This window comes from Rhincodon typus, chromosome 2 (assembly GCF_021869965.1).
Source record: "Rhincodon typus isolate 14 chromosome 2, sRhiTyp1.1, whole genome shotgun sequence".
Classification (NCBI taxonomy): domain Eukaryota; kingdom Metazoa; phylum Chordata; class Chondrichthyes; order Orectolobiformes; family Rhincodontidae; genus Rhincodon; species Rhincodon typus.
The window spans coordinates 86592396-86611731 of NC_063333.1; the positions used below are offsets into that span (position 1 = coordinate 86592396).

At 40.3% G+C, this 19336-nt stretch overlaps 1 protein-coding gene across 1 annotated transcript in view; it reads left to right on the plus strand.

Moving 5' to 3' along the window:
• dgkb (diacylglycerol kinase, beta) overlaps positions 1–19336 on the plus strand; it is a 677591-nt gene that overhangs the window by 541457 nt on the left and 116798 nt on the right. The window contains exon 25 of the mRNA XM_048611787.1: positions 3443–3533. Coding sequence (XP_048467744.1) covers positions 3443–3533 — 91 coding nt within the window. The remainder of the gene's footprint in view (positions 1–3442; positions 3534–19336) is intronic.

Here is a 19336-nt window from a genome sequence, read left to right on the forward strand (position 1 = left end):
ATCTGAAAGGGAAGATGTTTTTCATCCTCGTTAACTCTTGCTCCAAATGGATGGAAGTTGCAAGATCTCATTCAACAGTAGCAGATTCAGTGATCAGACCACTAGAAATTATCTTTATGATACTTGACTTCTGAGTTCTTGATATAACTTCATCAGTGCGTCTTTTGAGAATGACAAGCAGAAGAAATTTATGGTTCGACAACAATGAAGACATGAAACTGCATATCCCAACTGTTACATACCTTGTTCACAGTGCTAGGTTGGATCAAGCTCAGGTGGAGTTGAAAAAGTTGTGTTTGAGTGTTACCCACTGACTGTAGTCGAAAGATGTGATTTGATGCTGTCCCAAGTTAACCATTGGCTTCCTTACCTTCCTCAACAAGTCAACAAATATTGATTAGTATTAATGTGTACTACTCTAACAGCATTGTCAAAGAACAAAGAACAACACAGCACAGGAACAGGCCTTTCAGCACTCCAAGCCCGCACTGACACATTTTGCCCTCCATACTAAACTGTCTTCACTTACAGGATCCATATCTCTCTATTCCCTTCCTATTCCATGTATTCTCCCAGTTGCTTCTTGAGTACTGCTGTTGTTCCTGCTTTCACCATCTCCTCTGTCAACGTGTTGCCGGCACTCAACACCCTTTACATGAAAACTTTGCCTCGCACATCTCTTTTAACCTTGCCCCTTGCACCTTGAACCTGTATCCCCTATTAATTGATATCTCCACCCTTGGAAAAAGTCTCATACTTTCCACTCTATCCATGCCATTCACAATCTAATAAACTTCTGTTAGGTTGTCCCTCAACCTCCTGTATTCCAATGAAAACAAACCCAACCTTTCTTCATACCAGGCAACATCCTGGTAAACCTTTTTGGTACCCTCTTCAAAGCATCCACATCCTTCTAATAGTGTGGTGACCAAAACTGTATGCAATATTCCAAGTGTAGTCTAACTAAAGTTCTTTAAGTTGCAGCATAACTTGTCTATCCTTATGCTCAATGCCCCTGGAAAGCATGCCACAAGCCTTTTTTACTACCTTATCTACATACACTGCCACCTTCAGTGATCTGTGGATCTGCATGCCCAAATCCCTCTGCATATCAATAATCCTAAGGGTTCTGCCATTCACTGTATAATTTCCACCTGTAATTGACCTTCCAAAATGCATCACCTCACATTTGTCCAGATTAAACTCCATCTGCCATTTTTCTGCCCATGTCTCCAACTGATTTATATCCTGCTGTATCCTCTGACAGTCCTCATCACTAGCCACAACTCCACCAATCTCAGTATGGTCCAAAAACTTACCAATAAGACCAGTTACATTTTCCTCCAAATCATTTATATAGATCACAAACAGCAGAGGTCCCAGCACTGATCCCTGTGGAACACCACGAGTCACAGCTCTCCATTCCAAAAAGCATCCTTCCACCGCTACCCTCTGTCTCCTATGACGAAGTAGAGTTCTGTAACCATCTTGCCAGCTCACCCTGATACCATGTGACTTCACCTTTTGTACTAGCTTGCCACGAGGGACCTTGCCAAAGGCTTTTTCTGAAGCCCATGTTGACAACATCAAGTGCTTTTTCCCCATCAATTGCCTTCAAAAAACTCAATCAAGTTAGTGAGGCACAACCTCCCCATTCCCTTTAATGAGTCCTAAATGTGTTTCTGAAGCCTGAGTTTAGTGAAAGCATTAAGGTTATTCACCCTTTGATGTTATTGTAACCACAACCATCAATTAAGCTACTACTGATTGACAAAGCAGACAAATGCAATGTCACAAATTCTGTTCAGACTTTATTTTTGAACTGCTATTGTGGTTCACTCAAATCTGTAAGGTACCAATACCGTGATATAGGCTTTTAGCTAAACTATTTTAATTTTAATGAATCTTCCCTCGGAAAGACATGTATCTCAGCCTCTTAGGTTATGCACAAAGCTTCAGTAGAAAGTTGCCACCCTATACCTGTCTAACCTGCAATAAAAAAGTGCTGATACAATAAAATAAAAACCAATGAGATATTCAGCTCTGAGCTGAACTAGGTTGCAAGCTCATTATAACTCCCCTATGGTTACAATACTCTCAGAAGAACTAAGAAAGCCAAAGGAAATCTATACCTACTGGCTAAACAACAGCCAGAAGACTGACTACTCGTATTGACTTTTTTTCTGGGTCATTTAGATTTTAATGGTGGAACAATACTGAATTGTTATGTATTTTGCTGTCAACTTGACTAAATGCTTAACCCACTTTCTTTTACTGCTTTTGGAGGGCTTAGGGAAAAAAGCATCATAAATTATTTCCTTATCTGTACATTCTACCTGTATATGGGACCATATAAACACTTTGGCAGGATCTTAGAATGGAAATTCTGAAGTGCTGTTAGTTTAGTAGAAAAATTACTACGATAAAATATAACAATTTATGTTAAAATATCAGTTTTAGAATAAGGTATGCAAAGGAAGCATATTGTTAGTGAACTGGGCAATTCAAATTGAGTTCAGGCAATTCACAAATGAGTCTAAGATTAAGCTCTGCAAATAAACACTTCAGCTCAGCAGAAAGTCTACTTCAAGTCCAGTTGTTTATCCATTAGATGTTAGTATACTGTCCCACTCACTATTATTAAGATCTTTGTGAAGCTGTGTAAATGTTGTAATGCAAATTCTCAAACAAGAGTTTTGGAATTCCGTAGTCTCTCCTGGTATTGAGTTTGAATCATCGCATTTTTTTGTCTCTATCTTCCTGAGAGATCTTATTTGGAGCTAGATTTCAGCATGGTACAAAAGTTTATTACATGAAAGAGGGATTTAATAGTGTTTATTTTGGAAATGCTCTGAAAGTGACAGTAAAAGAAAAATGTACATCTACATGTGGGACACATATTATATATATGATCATGTTAGAGATGTAAATCTGTCAGATCCAATTCGTATACAGTTGGCATATATACATGTCTTGAGCACACGATAATGTGGTGTTCAAGGCTTCCGATAATGCTAACTGTAGAGTTCTCCAGTGCTGTGATGGCTTTTTCCATTTGGGCCTATTTTGCTGATCTTGAATTTGAAGCTTCAATTTCAGAAGGTTAGATAAGCCCGATACTGCTGTCCCTTTTTACATGCCTGTAACCGACCCAGTTTTCATAAGACTCCAAGCAGTAGAGTTAGCAAAGCTGGCGGCAGTTAATAAAACCCATTAAGGCCAGAGAGCTTGCCACTATTGGTAGAACCAGGTCAGTTGATCCTATTATATTTCTTGGAACAGCTGACGTCAGAAAAATGCCGTGTGCTGACAGTTACATTTCAATCACCAAAGCACCTGAATGCTGGATTCTCCAGACTAATTGTTGGTCAACTCCTTCTGATCCACACTTACTCATGGTACTGCTTCCTAAGAGCTAACTTGTTGTGTTCATTCATTTCAGAATGAAGAACAAATTCTGGTATTTTGAATTTGGGACGTCTGAAACATTCTCTGCCACCTGTAAAAGGCTACATGAATATGTAGAGATAGAGGTAAGGTGAATGGATATTTAGATAAAGTGGTTCAAGATTAATTGTTCCTCAGTCTTTTTTTATTGTGCAAGTAGTAGGTAGAAATAGGCATTATGTAATACCCAACTGATTAGCACATCTTAATAGGATTCCTTAATTCAGAATCTGGGATATGGCATCATACTTGACGGTATGGAGGTTGAAAACGCCCTCGACTGTGTCTCTCGCATCGCCCGCAACTCATCCCTCACACCCCCTCCCCGCAACAACAACCAAAACAGAATCCCCCTCGTCCTCACGTACCACCCCACCAACCTCCGGATCCAACGCATCATCCTCCGACACTTCCGCCATCTGCAATCTGACCCCACTACCAAAGACATTTTTCCCTCCCCACCCTAACTGCTTTCCGGAGAGAACACTCTCTCCGCGACTCCCTCGTCCACTCCACACTCCCCACAAGCCCCACCACCCCCAGCACTTTTCCTTGCAACCGCAGGAAGTGCTACACCTGCCCCTACACCTCCGCCCTCACCTCCACCCAAGGCCCTAAGAAGACCTTCCGCATCAAACAGATGTTCACCTGCACATCTGCTAACGTGGTAATGTGGTATCCGCTGTTCCCGATGTGGCCTCCTCTACATCGGGGAAACCAAGCGGAGGCTTGGGGACCGCTTTGTGGAACACCTACGCTCGGTTAACACCAAACATCTGCACCTCCCAGTCACGAACCATTTCAACTCCCCCTCCCACTCCTTGGATGACATGTCCATCCTGGGCCTCCTGCAGTGCCACAACGATGCTACCCGAAGGTTGCAGGAACAACATCTCATATTTTGCTTGGGAACCCTGCAGCCCAATGGTATCAATGTGGACTTCACAAGCTTCAAAATCTCCCCTCCCCCTACCGCATCCCAAAACCAGCCCAGCTCGTCCCCGCCTCCCTAACCTGTCCTTCCTCCCACCTATCCCCTCCTCCCACCTCAAGCCCCACCCCCATCTCCTACCTACCAGCCTCATCCCGCCTCCTTTACCTGTCCGTCCTCCCTGGACTGATCTATCCCCTCCCTAACTTCCCACCTATACTCACCTTTACTGGCTCCATCCCGGCCTCTTTGACCTGTCTGTCTCCTCTTCACCTATCTGCTCCTTTATCCATCTTCCACCCACCTCCCCCTCTCTCTCTATTTATTTAAGAATCCCCTTTCCCTCCCCCATTTCTGAAGAAGGGTCCAGACCCAAAACGTCAGCTTTCTTGCTCCTCTGATGCTGCTTGGCCTGCTGTGTTCATCTAGCTCTGCACCTTGTTATCTCTATACTTGATGGTATCTCTTGTTTGGGTGCTATTGGTGCTTCACGAAAATTAATGCAGCATAGCTTCAAGCATGCAGTTCCACTACCTTTCATGCAAGAAACTACTTTGGTGAGGTGTTAATAGAGATGAAGATAGATAGATCTGGATAAGCTAGATCATGATAGCAATCAGTATGCAATACTGATTTAAACCATTGATGCTACTTTGGATTTCACTTAATTCATTACTACTTCATTTTGAACAGCTTAACATGCTTCAGCAGCAGGACAGAATCGCATCAGTATTACCAAAAGGTTCAACAATTACTTATAGCTTAGGTGCTGGTACTTGGTAAAATTCCAGAAGAATTTGATGCTTCCCATAACTCCTGCAAGTTGCAGACCTCTACAGAGCGTGTCATGTCAGGTGCTGAAGGACTTTTCATGGCAAAAAAATACTTGGCTCGGCCAGTAGATCTTGTCAATGGAATAGAGCAAGACTTGGAAGATGATCAGAAGCCATCCAGAGCAGGACAAGATATAGAAAACGGAGCAGAAGGAAGCAAAAGGGAGTTCAGAAACAGGATAGCTTATTTTTTGTCCAGGCTGCACTTGAAAACAATATCCAATATTAATAAATGCAACCCCAAATCCTTATTCAATAACACTGCCGTGTTCATTAGCTTTCTACAGTCACTGACCATAACGTTGTTGTGTTGACCACAATGCAAAAATAAAAACCACTTGAAAATAAACTTGCTAAATCATGCTGTATTGTATACAGACATCAACTAATCACTGTTATATGTTTCTTTAGTGCCTGCTTCTGTGTACCTTTCTCTGTGACCCCTGCTGCTGTGTCAGCTAATTCACAGCACAATTAGTGCTGGTTGCAAACAGCAATTCCTCAAATAAGCAGGCAGAATAATATTAGCATACTGCTTGCGCCTCAACCTATGGGCATGGGTTAAAAATTGTACGTACGGTGGTTTTCAGCTGCTAGTCAATTTAACAGGAATCCAACTTCCATCAGCCAGCTTCTGGTAATCATACTTATGAGTCCATTTGTCACAGGCCCATGACAGACGCCATGTTCCCAGGTAAAGAAATTGGACCTGCCAGTTAGTTTTTTTTATATAGTGAGCGAATTAACAATAGCCAGGTTATCCTTTCTCAGCAGAGCTGAACGCTGAGAAATTTGCTGCCATTGAGAGATGTAATCCCACCACAACCCCTGAAATCCAAAGGTGTCTCAACTCATGAATTATGCCTATTGCCCACAATTTTGTGTTGATTTTTAGGTGCAAAATGTTAGGCCTCCTAATCACAGGCGTAAGTCAGCAAAGTGGCTCGAAGTATTAATGAAAATAAATCTATCAGGCAGGACAAAGGAAAATATCAACAATAAAAATGTTCATTCTGATTTTCCTGGATCCTTTTCCCTGCCCCCGAGGCTACAGCAGCTCTTCTTCCTGACCAGTTCCCACCCTCCCTGAATTGCCCAGCTCCTCCCAGCAGCATCATCTCACCCCCACCCCCTCCCCAAAACCACCCCACCTCAGTTCCCCAAGATATGCAGCTCCTGAGTCCTAGGGATGTCAGGAACAGCTTTCAGCTGGAAGAGCAAAAACACACCAAAACCACCTGAGGTTTTCCCTCCCATTAAGTGATGTTTCTGACATTGGTTGGACTCAGGAACCAGAAAATAGGAGCAGTCAAGTGCAGAGTGGGCATATGACAGCGGCACAGTGGCTGAGTAGTTCGCACTGCTGCTTCACAGCGCCAGGGACCTGGGTTCAATTCCAACCTCAGGAAACTGTTTTTGTAGTGTTTGCACATTTTCTTCCCACAGATGAGCAGGTTAGGTGGATTGGCCATGGGAAATGCAGGGATAGGGTAGGAGGATGGGTGTGGGTGGGATGCTCTTTGGAGGGTCTGTGTGGACTCAATAGGCTGAATTGCCTGTTTCCACACTGAAGGGATTCTATGTGGAAGAGGAGAAAGGGAAACTGGGAATGCAGGAAGAGGTTTTCGGTGACAGTGATAAACAAGGGAACAGAGCCTCACAAAGCTTCAAATACTGTTCTAAAAGTGTATTTAAAAGTTTATAATCGTTTATGAAGTCAGATGGGTTATAAAATATTTAAGAGCACAATGAACAAAACTCACCTTTCAGTGAGCTGAAGACTGACCTTAATGGGCATGCCTTCAGTTTGTGATATCATTATGGGGTGTGGTTTTTGCTGGCAGACTACCATATTGGAAGGACAACTGATTGTTTCAATACTGGGGCCTGTTGTAACAAGGATGGAGGTCCCCTGCGCAGCCTATAAAACGAGCTCAGAACAGATTGTTTATGCAGTCAATGGCAGATGCTATCACTATTCCAACAACAGGAAAGTCCTGGTTGTTAAGGTAAATGCTGAGAATGGACTTTAATAGTATAATTGAATGAAAACCATTGTAAATGTAGTTAACAGGCTTTAGAATAATTTTGAGATTTTACTGATGTTAATGTTATTGATTTCCAAATATCATGGTTGATATGATAAAGTTATTCTTCACATCAAGGGTCTGAGGAGTATAACAGAATATAATTAATTTTCCTTCTACATTCTTACCACATAACAAGTAGAACATAAAATATTTTTCAGAAATTGGTCAAAAAGTTGTATCTGTAAAAGTAACTATATTCCATGTATCCTGTCTGTTGCTCTATTGGAATTAATCTGTATGAGTTGACAGGTTGAGCCTAGGTGCAAACTTTAACACTGTTATCCATTGATCCCTGATGAAAACTGTCTGTTTGTATGGGTCAGTTTCAAATCTGCAGCACAGTTTATGAGCCAGGAATGTGTGCTTGAGGAATAGGGGTGCAGAGGCTGGTAAGAAGGCCTACCTCAGTTCTTGGTGACAGCAGCACAGTCCCAATAATGTTTAAAACCTACCTAAATAAAACCACACACTCTCCTTCTGTCAACTCAATGATCTATCCATGTCCCGCCATGTATCCTCAATAGCCATGCAACCAGTATCCACTATGTACAGTCTTCTGATGCCATGCAATGTCAGTATAAACTATTTTATGTTTATTGGGGAAAAACGTAAACTTTCCAAGATCTGATAAAAGTTTCCATTGAACTATGTGTGTGTCATAAAAGGAGAAATTGCATCAAAAAACTCAATCTGCTTTTACGACTGATAATCATTCATTTTAAGATGAATGGAACACCAACTGTGCTGAAACTCATTCACACTTGAAACTCAGTCCAACGTTCATAATGATCACAGCGGTTCAAACAATTGATATTCTCTGAAATGTAAAGACAGCAGGGCTTATTTCATTTTGAAAAGCAGAGTACTTGTCATCAGTGAATTGGACCAATTGATTATATTATTTTGGAATATCTAAAGCACATCTTTTTGAGAAAAAAAACTCAGTTAAATCATCATTCAAAAATGACAACACAGGCTGCAGAAGTTTTTTTTGACAATTCTCACTGCATTATGGTACTTCCTCTTTTGGAAAAGTACAGAAACTCATGTAAACAACTGCACAATGCTAGTCAATGTAAAGGTCAACTTCTGACATAGAAAATGGAACTTAAAATATATTCAGGAATCAGTTGGAAAATTGGAACTTCAAAAAGCAACTGTGTTCCATGTACCCTATCTGTTGCTCTATTAGAATTATATGCAGGACAGATCAATGTAATGAATCATTACACTAAAAGACATTTACATTATAATACAACACTTAATATTTACATTTGATGATCTGATAATATTTTACACTTACCTCTCAGAATACTCCCAACTCAACTCTACAGCAGCCCTTAACATTTCCTTCACCAACTCGCAACCTTTGTGTGGTTTTAATGGGCTTCCAACACCTTATATCACCCAATGAAAATAATGCATGGGATCAAATCAATTTTTGTCCTGCATTTAAAACGAGGATCCCAAAAAAGGCAAGAGAAAAGTGGTACTCAATGAGAATTGTATGGGAAAATTGGATTCCCCCCAAACCAAAAGTCAGAGCATGATTATTTGCACACCAAAACATGCCACTGTACCCAGATGGAAATTCAGCCCAAGATATTCAGGAAATATAGAGAAGGAAAGAAAGGATGAGGGAAGAAGAATATTACGGTGTTTGAGAGAGAGAATGTATTCTAAAATTCACCATCTTAAACTTAGTGCAGCGAAGAATGCAGCTGGGCAGTGTAGATAAGCATAAACTAGAACACAAATCTGAGGGGATTGGCTAATGAGCCATAGTCAACTTGAAGAAAATTTTTCTTGTGCAGTAAGAGGTTATGATCCAGAATACGCTGAAAGTGTGGTGTTAAAGGCAGATTCAATTGTGACACTCAAGAGGGAACTGGTTAAGCAACAGTGGCAAAAAACATTTTGTTGATTCGGAGGAAGTGGATGGGAATGCGGCTTACTGAATTGTTCAGTAAAGGTTTGATGGATCAAATGGCTCCCTTCTCTGCTGAAACCATTTCTCAATTCTTGAAGCGGTTAATGCATGTTGACTGATGTGGTCATCAAACTTTTTTTCAAACTCTGCACAGGAATCGGAGACTTTGTAAGCTGTAGTTGCACCAAATCTCTGCCTTTTTATCCAGATATTAAATAGCCTTCATTGTGCCACTTCTCTTACTCGTTCTTCAGTTCCTGCTTTAGAGATGTTGTGGGCTTTTGCAAACTCTCTGGACTTGATTTGAGCATTTAAATAGCTGATTCTGTAACTTATGACTGAGAAATAGAAATCTACAGCACAGAAAAAGAAATCTCTTTAACTCATCGCATTTGCTCTGGTAAAAACAGCCATCTCACAATTCTAATCTCACAAACTCTTGAAACAGTTCCATGAGGACATTAGGGCATAGGATTGGGTATATGTTTAGGCTCTCTGTCTGGCCAATTTGCAGTTAAAACTTTACTTTTTTTTTAACGCAAGGAATAATCAACCCCAATGTTTGCACAGGACACCGATATTGACTGAAGTTTACCAAAAGTAGAAAAGTGTCAATTTTAGGGGTTTTCAGGTTCATGGAGGAATTTTCTCTGTGAATACTAGCAAGATATCTCACTCAAAATCTGCACTGCTGATCTCATTATGGATGCTACAGAGCTGTCCTTTTGCATTCTTGCACTCTCTAGTGCCAGAGGTACTCTCCGCTATTATGTCAGTGGTGGGTAGGTTGTTGGAGGGGATTCTGAGGGACAGGATTTACATGCATTTAGAAAGGCAAGGACTGATTTGGGAGAGTCAACATGCATCTCACTAACTTGATTGAGTCTTTTGAAGAGGTGACAAAGAAAATTGATGAAGGCAGAGCTTTTGACATTGTCTACATGGACAAGATGTTAAGCAAGGCATTCGGCAAGGTTCTGCGTGGTAGACTTGTTAGCAAGGTTAGATCGCATGGAATCCGGGGTAGCTAGCCAACTGATATAAAATTAGCTTGAAGGTAGGAGACCGAGGGTGGTGGTAGAGGGTTGTTCTCAGACTGAAGGCCTGTGACCAGTGGTGTGCTGCAAGCATTGGGGCTGGGTCCACTGCTTTTTGTCATTTATAAAAACGATTTTGATGCGAATGTAGGAGGTTTGGTTAGTAAGTTTGCAGCTGACACCAAAATTGGTAGTATAGTGGACAGTGAAGAAGGTTGTCTCAGAGTACAATGAAACCTAGATCAAACTGGCTGAGGAGTGGCAGATGGAGTATAATTTAGAAAAATGTGAGGTGCTGCATTTTGGTAAGGCAAACCAGGGCAGGACTTATACAGTTAATGGTAGGACCCTGTGGAGTGTTGCCCAAAGGGATACAGGTGCATAGTTCCTTGAAAGTGGAGTCATAGGCTGACAGGGTGGTAAAAAAATGTATTTGGCACACTTGCCTTCATTGGTCAGTGCACTGAATATAGAAGTTGGGATGTCATGTTGCAGCCGTACAGGACGTTGGTCAGGCTACTTTGAGAATACTGTGTTCAGTTCTGGTCTCCCTGCTGTAGGAAGGTTATTGTGTAATTTGAAAGGATTTGTAAAAAATTTATAAGGACGCTGCGGGGTTTGGAGGGTTTGAACTACACGAGAGGCTGAATAGACTGGGGCCATTTTCCCTGGAGCATCGGAGGCTGAGGGGTGACCTTATAGAGGTTTATAAAATCATGAGGGCATGGATAGGATGTGATTGGCAAGGTCTTTTTCCCAGGGTAGGGGAGTCCAAAATTTGAAGGCATAACTTCAAGATGAGAGGGGAAACATTTGAAAGGGACCTGAGGGGCAACTTTTTCACACAGAGGGGAGTTGATGTATGGAATGACCTGCAAGATGAAGTGGTAACGTGGGTACAATTACAACATTTAAAAGGCATATGGATTGGTACATGAATAGGAAGGGTTTAAAGGGAGTCAAAAATAGAAACTGATGGAAAAGCTCAGCAGGCTTGGCAGCATCATTGGAGAGAAATCAGAGTTACCGTTTCGGGTCTGTGAGCCATCCTCAGAACTAGACCTGAACCATTAACTCTGATTTCTCTCTACAGATGCTGCCAGATCTGCTGAGGTTTTCCAGAAATTTCTATTTTTGACTCTGATTTACAGCATCCACAGTTCTTTCGGTTTTTATCGGGTTTAAAAGGATGTGGCCCAAAAGCCAGCAAATGGGACTTGGTCAGCATGGATGTGTTTGACAGAAAGGTCTGTTTCCAGGCTGTATAGCTCTATGACTGTATGCTGGAACCTTTCAAGATTTGCATCCCTGTTGTAATATTTAAATCTCAACTATGCGCTAGGTTAAATGCTGCAATCCAGGAACTGTCACTCACAGTGCGATGGTGCACAATTCTAAAGAACATGGCTGAGATAGGGAAGCTAGCACTTCATTTTTCCAATGGGAAATTGGAGGTTCTGATAAATGGGATGGTGGAGAGGAGGGTTAAAATGAATATGTGGCAAATAAGAGACCAAACATAGCAGGTGAAGAGTTTGATACACTTTTCATATTGCATACAGCCCCACATTTGTACAGAAAGTAACATGAGGTGTACCTTTGTTCTATTAACTATTTAAAGCGAAATGTATCTATTTTATTTGAGATATTATTCACCTGTTAATTGATGTTTGAATTTTGTCAGTAGTATTTGCTTGGTTACAGTACAAGGCTCAAAAAGTGAAGTTTTAGCCTGTGCTTTTCATTTCATTGGCATTGTGAGAATTCTTCTCTTTTAAAAATTGTTATCGGTTTCCATGGGACTCACATTAATGTTCTTGGCCTGATTTTTGTCCTTACTTTCCATGCAGTCTATTATTTGTGTTCAAATAGAACAGAAAAAGAAAATTCATGAATATTTCCTCAAAATAGTTTGCAAGCTTCCACCTTCAAATCTGTAAATAGTTCTCGAAATGAATTTACGAAAAGAATGCATATTCTGGATGCTGGAAATCTCAAAGGAATAACCCAGTTACTTTTCAGGTGCCACTAGTGACTACTAATGCATAATGCTTTGAAAGATTTCAAATAAGATTTTTGGAGCCACACAACAAATGAAATAATTTCAACATTTATTATCACTTCAGGATGGCAGAAGTAGCAAAGCGATGAGGACAACTATTGGTTCAGTCAAGTGTTATTTCTTATCAGTAGAAGTGGCGAATGCCTGCAGCAACCAACAACAAGTTGTCATGCAGAAATTATAAACAGAGGGTCGAAGAAAAATCTCAGGAAGGTAAACCAGGCTTTAACAAATGTGAATGTGTACATTTCCAATATACTCCAAACAAATGTTATAAAAAATCCTGCTTCTTTTAACTTTAATAATGCACTGATGCATTTTACCCCTTTTTAATCCAGTGAAGTACATTTTGAGAAGCCAAGGATTAGTCAAATAATTGCAGCAGAAAATTACCTGCTGAGTTCAATATTGGGTGTTAATAGAAGCCCTACACAGTGGCATCTATCCTACACTACGATTTCTTTTCTTATCTAAGTCAAATCAGTTAGTTTAGGAGACCCCAGACCTTTTTAACTTAACCACGGGAGGCATTCGACTACATATTTATCATACCTTGCATTAATGTACTTAAATTTGTATAAAGATATGACTGACATGAATTAGTTAGAATTCGAATACTGTGCAGCATATTTTGTCATTGCCTCCCTACTGTTTGACATTTCTTCCCTGTCAAAGATCAAATTATTTTAATTTAGCTTGCAAATTATATGATGTTACGGCTGCTTTCTGGAATTCCCCTCGGTCCTTCGACTTTTGTTACTCTTGCTACATGTCACTGTAAAAGATATAATATGCATGCAAATAAGGTTAAAAAAATGTGTTTCCAATTACCTCGTCTCTTCTTGCTAAAATCCTTCACATTAGGACAATGGGAGTCTGATATTTCATTTGCTAAGGCCACTCTGTATTTAACTAAGCACAGTATTGATGAGCCAAATGGCCACCTTCTGTGCTGTAAAACTCCCTGATAACTCTCTGATACTTAATGCTCATTTTAGCCCATACTATTAGGTATTGATAACATTGATTAAGTATTTCATTGAACTAAGTGTGACTGAATTGGGCTACTTAATAAAACTACTGGTATATGTCGTAACACTTTCAAACTAACCCAGTTACTTTTCAGTCATATTTTCAGATAATACTTAACTCTGTGCATTAGATAAATAAATTTTTTTTTATTCTGATCAAGATAGGCAGACTATATCAATAATGTATAAATAAAGTGAAATGAGATGAAAATATCGTTATAACTGCATTCATGCAACAAAGAGCAACTTGCAATTTTGCAAATGGAACCGTAACTTTAATAGAAAAGATTTAGTGTCAGTGTGTTTAAAAGGTCTGGTAGTGCCTTGGTAGCATCCCTATCTCTGATTCAGGAGGCCTGGGTTCAAGTTCTACCTGCTCCAGATGTGTGTAATAACATCGCTGAATAGGCTGATTAAAAATATCAAAAGTTAAAACAACTGTCCCTCTACCAGTGTCAGCTTAGTCCAGTCAATAGCATTCCTGCCTCAGGGTCACAATCCTATGGGTTCAGTCTACTAAAGAAAATCTTCCATGCAAGAACAAGAATTACCATTTCTTCATGTGCTGTTTAATTAAAATAGTCTTGAAGACTTAAAAGAAGCATGATGTTATTTAATAGTGAGAGAGGAGTTCTCCCATGATCTGACCAACTGACCTCAATCAACACATCAAAATCACAATGTATGGTTACATATCTCATTGACTGCTAGTGGGACATATTATCACCCCAGCTGATGTTATTTCAGGAAAGATCAGATCCAACACTGAAATCTGACTTGATGCATCATATTTTGTTTTGTTTTTGTTTTAACATGGTGATCTGTCACTGAAACAAAAGTACATAATGTTGCAGATTTAGTTTTAACAATAAAATTAAAGTTTATTATCAAAAACAAATGAAGGTAAAATAGAATAAACCAACCTAATTATCTTAAACACCCGGCTTAAAATTAAACACATGATAAAAGTAAAATCCCATTAGCCAGACACACAGAAAAACTCATGTCATGACTTCAAAATCCAAACTTAAAATAAATTATATTTAAAATATGTAAGGCATATGTCTGTGCAAATTATCTGCCAGTTAGATGGAATATTTTCAGGGATGGTAATGGAAGAGTCTGGAATGCTGACTGAAAGATGTAATTGTGTAAGTACGACAGAATGGTTATTGCTAGACTAAACTACAAAACGATTCTGAATATTTGCACAAGTCGCCCGAATGATAGTGAAGAGATATTTGCAAAACATCTGGGCTTTCTTCATCATTTCCAAACAGGATGCCTAGGTTGATATCAGTGGTTTGCTCGTTTTTTTTTTCTCTTATTATACTTTGTCATGGTGGTTTAACAGAACTGAATGGCTTGTACTGTAATTTCAGACGGCAGTTAAGAATCAACTGTGCTGCTGTGTTTCCGACATCACTTATAAGCCAAGCTAAGTAAGGACAACAAAATTCTCTCTTGGAGATTTTCACAGACCAGATTTTTTAATGGCAATCCAATACTGACATGGCTACCATTACTGATGCCAGCTTTTTATTCCAGATTTATTTAACTCAGTGAATTTAAGTTTTGGTGTTTGAGCTCATTTCTCTGCATGATTGGCACAGGCCTCTTGATAAGTAATGTGGTAACACAATCACTGTGTAGTTATCCAGTTATTGACCATAATTCTTCAATGTCTAAAATTTTAGAACACCATTTTTATATCTTAGATAAAATCTTTTCATAGCCAATGTTTGCTTCTGTTTTTAATGCAGGCTGATTAGTTATGCAGTCTTACTATTGCCAGGAGAAAGAGATTAATTATAGTATTAAAAATGATAGCATGGTGCTCCTTGTGCTATGGAGAGAACTATAATTGGCATTGCTCTTCAGTAAACTGTGCAATATTTGCTTTTTTTCTGTGTCTAGAATAATTACTTCTTCAAACTAACCGATTTGCCTCCTTTGGCCCAAACATAAAACAGCGGGCCCAGTTTGTAATGGCAGTTAGAAAAATTAGATAAAGGATCCCTGCAATGTTTAGAATTGCAAGCCAATGATCCTTACTGAATTAGCATTTACAAATGATCTATCAGTGCTCATTGTGGCAGTTTTTAGAACCTTACATCACACGATACAAGTCACAAAAATACCTAAAACACTGAACGAGGGGAATATTTGCACACAATCTTTCCACAAGACTTGAACCGTTCCATTTTCTTTCCACACAATTTAGTTTTCATCAGATGATTCTGTTCTGATGATAAAAGGGTAGAAGTGTGGTGCCACAAATCAAGTAGGTGTAACCCCTGGATGATATAATCAGGGACTTTGCCAAAGACAGTTGGAAATCATAGTGCTTCAGCTTCCTTCTGCCACTCGTCCGTGATGGACCCCTACAGCAGTGGTAAAGCAGGTGGAAACTTGACTTTTTTTGCCAAATTTGCAGCATTTTGTATGCATGTAAATGATTACCTGCCAGCTGGTCAATTTTGCTGATTTCACTCATGTGACAATTGTTGTTGATGATATATTTTGATTCCAGAATGTTTCCACCCCCGTTGCCTTCTTCCTGTGACCTGTGTTAACAACCCTTCCTTCAGTGGGTGAGCAGTACATCTGTGCCTCCTTTATATTCCCCTTTGCGACACAGGAGTGGAAGATCACAGAATTATGATTACTTCCCCGTTCTTAATTTCCTAGCAAAGATTTTGAGGCATTTCCTTATGATTTGGCATTTCAGTGCCACTCACCCCTAGTGCCAGCACTGTTTAAATCCTGCACACGTTTGACATTGTCTCTGATGGAAGAGCAACCAATGATCCTGATGGTGTAATTGTGTTCCCATCAGTCATTCCCTTTCCTCCTGTATGTTTTTCTCAACATATTGAAACTAAAAAAGTCTTTAAATGTGTACTGCTCCATTCATCAAACTTCTGTTCTGTTTCTTACTTGAGCTGTGTGTAACAAACTCAGGATATATCATCTCGAATCATACGTGGAAGTTTGGAAGCAGGTCATTCAGCCCATTGAGTCCACATGACCCTCCCAAGAGCATCCCACCCAGGCCCTTGCCCTACTCTATCACTGTAACCTTGCATTTCCCTAATCCACCTAGCCTGCACGCCCTGGACACTAAGGGGCAATTTATCATGGCCAATCCACCTATCTTGCACATTTTTCGACTGTGGGAGAAACCGGACTACGAAGAGAAGACCTATGCAGACATGGGGAGAATGTGCAAACTCCACACGGTAAATAATGGCACAATATTAGCCAATCTTCATTCTTCCAGCACCTCACCCATGGCTGTCAATGATACAAATGTCTCTGCTAGGGGCCCCACAATTTCTTTCCTAGCTTCTGAAAATGTCCTGGTATACACTTGATCGGGCTCCAGGGATTTATTTACTTTTATGGATTTTAAGACCTCCAACACCTCCTTTTCTGTAAGGTGGACTTTCTTCAAGACATTGTTATTTATTTCCCTGAGTTCCCTGGCTTCCATGTCTTTCTTCACAGTAAACACTGACATAAATAGCATTCCCCTGTCTAATACCTTCGTCACTTCAAAGAATTCAGTGAGGTTTCTCATGCCCTTCCTGTCATGAATCCGTGCTGGCTTTCCCTGATTAACTAAATGTTTGAGGTGTTCGGTTACCCCCAGTGTTGATTATGGACTCCAACAATTTCCCCAACGTAGATGTTCTGTAACTGGTCTGTAGTTCTCTGGTTTTCCTCTTTTGCCCTTCTTAAAAAGCTGAATGACATGTGCAATTTTCCAATCCAGAGGGGCAACTCTTGTATCCGGGGAACTCTAAAAGATTAGGTGGCAGCTCCAACCCGCAAATGTAACTGACCCGATCACCTGACAATCAGCTCATTAAAAATTGTCCAGTAGAGTGAGGCTGAGTATCTTGCCCTATTACAGGTTTTAATGCACGTGACTATGGTCACCATAAGCTATTAGCCAATCAGAGGCTGGCAGCTTCTTTGTTGTAAAGTGTGCCAGTCAAAGCTTACTTTGAGGGAATCCACTGACAAGACGTTGAATCTTTTTTTATCTATTTGAAGATGAAGGCTGTAGGAAGAGAGAGTTCACAAGGATAGGAGGCAAGGACTGGGGACTGGCTTTCAGATGCCACTTCTTTGCCCCAGTCAGGAAACTAGCTTACCTCTGTCACCCCCTGGGAAAGAGCTGACTGTGCTAGTGAGAGTTGAGGCCTTCAAGTGACTGTTAATTGATCTTTCAAGAGCCTTGATTTCTTCTAAGTCATGGAAATTTCCAGTGCATCTTTTTGCTCAGTATTTAGTGACTGAGTTGACTGCTCTCTCCCAGGCCAAATTACCCTGTTATTTCCCCTTCTTGACAGTCTTGCAAAGAAAGGAAAATTGCACCCCAAGTGTTAATCAATGTTTGAGTGTGGAAATGGAGTGCTGGGTGTGGAGAATAGGGAAAAGAACAGGTTAGGTTAGGGAAAGGGATGTTGTAAATGAAAGATTATGAAAGCAGGCTTTGAAACCAATGGATGCGATGATAAAACTGTCCAGTTATTTAAGAAGGCAGCAGCAATTTGGTAAATTTGTGGCCATCAATGATCATGAAGGTAAGCAGGCTACAAGGAGTACATTGTGTTCGAGAAGCGAAGAGCAGGTGAAAATGCAAGGCCAGAGGAGATGGTAAATACAAGTTGGAACTATGAGAATTGTCTGAAAATAATGTTTGAAAATGATTTTAATGGAACATAGGTAGTCAATGAGGGGCTAGATTGATAGGACTGCAGACCTGAGGAACAGACTGGATAGCTGGGCCAGTGAATTGTGGACAGTTGAGTTTGAAAGGTCAGCTGTGAGGGTATTGAAAAGAAAACCTTCAAAGAGATGAAGGTTTAGACCTGGGCTTCTGGCCGTAGTGAATGGTTTTGCAGGCAAAATGGCAACACTACTTACATAATGAACAAAGGAGTTATGATATTATTGATTTTTTCAAAAAAAACTAAAAGAAAACAATTCAGTAATAAAAACAATAATTAATATTTGGAAATGAACATACAGATCGGGTATCCTCTATCCGAAAATAGAATAGACCTCAAATCTGAAGGAAGGCCTTTTCAAAACGCACCCAAACAAGCCTGTAGACACACTGAGTTTGGGCATTTTTGGGGGAAGAAAAGAGCTTTGCTTGGCCTGAGAGGAAGTAAAAGCATTACTGTTTTCCCAAATGCCTGAGTTCAGTGTGTCGACAGGTCTGGTCAGGTCCTTTGGAAAATAACTTCACTTGGGCCCGAATGGTGAAGTGGTTTTCCAAAGAGCCTGAACAGACCAGAGCTACTGCCTTATAAATTATGTAACTGAATTATTAAATCCTACATCATTTCCTGTGTCTCTTCTATTGTAAATAATCAAACAAACAACTATAATGGAAGTGTCCTTTACAAATGGTCATGTGGTAGTTCCAAGCTGCTGAACACATTCTCGATTCAACACACAAAGCATTGACTAAAGCCACTCACAGTAAGTATATCCAAAAATCAAAAACCTTCTTTATCCAACAAACAGTTTGACCTAAGGTTTGCAGATAAAGGATTCCCAACCTGCATGCGGTGAACTGGATCTCCATTTTACAGTGTACAGGATGAGTTGAACCGGTATGTCTCATTTGCAAGTTTTTCTGATGTTTCCTGATTCTAACTTGACACAGGAAGCTAAAAACATGCTTGTTAGCAGTCAACAAGGTGTAGAACCGGATGAACACAGCAGGCCCAGCAGCATCAGAGGAGCAGGAAAGCCGACGTTTTGGGTCTAGACCCTGCTTCAGAAATGGGGGAGGGGGAAGGGGATTCTGAAATAAATAGGGAGAAAGGGGGAGGCGGATAGAGATGGGTAGAGGAGAAGATAGGTGGAGAGGAGACAGACAGGTCAAGGAGGTGGGATTGGAGACAGTAAAGGTGAGTGTAGGTGGGAAGTTAGGGAGGGGATAGTTCAGT